Source organism: Cyprinodon variegatus, unplaced genomic scaffold (assembly GCF_000732505.1).
Source record: "Cyprinodon variegatus isolate N-32 unplaced genomic scaffold, C_variegatus-1.0 Scaffold130, whole genome shotgun sequence".
Taxonomy (NCBI): Eukaryota; Metazoa; Chordata; class Actinopteri; order Cyprinodontiformes; family Cyprinodontidae; genus Cyprinodon; species Cyprinodon variegatus.
This window is the reverse complement of record NW_015150583.1, coordinates 865,270-867,500: the sequence shown is the minus strand read 5'-3', so window position 1 is coordinate 867,500 and position 2,231 is coordinate 865,270. Positions and strand designations below refer to the sequence as shown.

The following is a 2,231-nucleotide window of genomic DNA, read 5'->3' as shown; positions in this document are numbered from 1 at the left end:
AAAGTAGAAGGTCCAGATGTTGATGTTGATCTTGACCTTCCCAAGGCAGATATTGATGTGAAAGCACCAGATGTTGATGTCAGTGGAGCAGATTTAAAACTGAAAGGACCCAAATTCAACATGCCCAGCATATCTGGACCAAAGATATCCATGCCAGATGTTGATTTCAACTTGAAAGGCCCAAAACTCAAGGGGGACATGGATGTTTCTGTTCCTAAGATAAAAGGAGACATAAAAACACCTGAAGTTGACATTAAAGGTCCAGAAGTTGATATTGAAGGGCCAAAGGGAGGATTTAAAATGCCTTCTATGAACATGCCATCCTTCAATCTTAAAGGTCCGAAGGTTGATCTCCCAGATGTCGACCTTAATCTAAAAGGTCCAAAAGTTGATGTGCCAGACGTTGACCTTAATCTAAAAGGTCCAAAAGTTGAAGGTGATGTGGATATTAAACTGCCAAAGATTAAAGGAAATATGAAAGGTCCAGAGGTTGATATTGAAGGGCCAAAGGGAGGTTTTGAGATGCCCAAAATCAAAATGCCCTCAGTTAATTTCAAAGGTCCAAAAGTTGATGTTCCAGACATCGATGTTAACCTGAAAGGCTCAAAACTTGAAGGAGGTGGAGATGCTGAATTGCCAAAGATTAAAGGAGATATTAAAGGCCCTGAAGTTGATATTGATGGTCCCAATCTTGAAATTGAGGGCCACAAAGGTGGGTTCAAAATGCCTAAGTTTAAGATGCCATCATTTGGATTCAGAGGATCAAAAGCTGAAAGCCCTGATGTTGATATAAACCTCCCTAAACCAAGTATTGATGTCAAACCTGGTGATATTGAACTTAAGGGCAAAGACATTGCCATTGAGGGATCAAATGCTAAAGTAAAAGGAAAAAAATTCAAAATGCCAAAAATTACAAGTCCAAAGGTATCTTTACCAGATATGGATGTCAACTTGAAAGGTCCAAAACTCAAAGCAGATGCCAATATTTCATCTCCAAAAATTGAAGGTGACATAAAATCCCCAGAAGTTGACGTTAAAGGTCAAGAACTTAAAATTGAAGGACAAAAGGGGGGATTTGAAATGCCTAAGTTTAAAATGCCATCAGTAAATTTCAAAGGTCCAAAGGTTGATATTCCAGATGTTGACCTTAATCTTAAAGGCCCAAAAGTTGAAGGCGATGTGGATATAAAACTGCCAAACATTGAGGGAGATATAAAAGGACCAGATGTGGACATTGAAGGTCCAAGTGTTGACATTGAGGGCCACAAAGGTGGACTTAAAATGCCTAAATTTAAAATGCCATCATTCGCAGTGAAAGGCCCCAAAATAGAAGGACCTGATATTGACCTCCCCAAGGTAGATATCGATGTGAAAACACCAGATGTGGATATTGAAGGAGCAGATGTAAACATGAAAGGACCCAAATTCAACATGCCCAGCATATCTGGACCAAAGATTTCCATGCCAGATGTTGATTTCAACTTGAAAGGCCCAAAACTCAAGGGTGACATGGACATTTCTGTTCCTAAGATAAAAGGAGACGTAAAAACCCCTGAAGTTGACATTAAAGGTCCAGAAATTGATATTGAAGGGCCAAAGGGAGGATTTAAAATGCCTTCTATTAACATGCCATCCTTCAATCTAAAAGGTCCATCGGTTGATGTGCCAGATGTTGACCTTAATCTAAAAGGTCCAAAAGTCGAAGGTGATGTAGATATTAAACTTCCAAAGATAAAAGGCGATATCAAAGGACCAGATGTGGATATTGAAGGTCCAAATATTGACATTGAGGGCCACAAAGGGGGAATCAAAATGCCTAAGTTCAAAATGCCATCCTTTGGAATGAAAGGCCCAAAAGTAGAAGGCCCTGATGTAGATATTGATCTCCCAAAGGCAGATATTGATATTAAAACTCCAGATGTTGACTTAGACGCAGCAGATGTAAAACTGAAAGGACCCAAATTCAACATGCCCAGCATATCTGGACCAAAGATATCCATGCCAGATGTTGATTTCAACTTGAAAGGCCCAAAACTCAAGGGGGACATGGATGTTTCTGTTCCTAAGATAAAAGGAGACATGAAAACACCTGAAGTTGACATTAAAGGTCCAGAAGTTGATATTGAAGGACCAAAGGGAGGATTTAAAATGCCTTCTATGAACATGCCATCCTTCAATCTAAAAGGTCCAAAAGTTGATGTACCAGATGTCGATCTCAATCTAAAAGGTCC

The 2,231-nt window shown here is 39.5% G+C and overlaps 1 protein-coding gene across 1 annotated transcript in view; it reads left to right on the top strand.

Annotated features, from left to right (window-relative positions):
• LOC107085668 (neuroblast differentiation-associated protein AHNAK-like) overlaps positions 1 to 2,231 on the top strand; it is a 25,524-nt gene that overhangs the window by 15,611 nt on the left and 7,682 nt on the right. The window contains exon 7 of the mRNA XM_015376141.1: positions 11 to 2,231. Within this exon, the coding sequence (XP_015231627.1) occupies positions 11 to 2,231 (2,221 nt within the window). The remainder of the gene's footprint in view (positions 1 to 10) is intronic.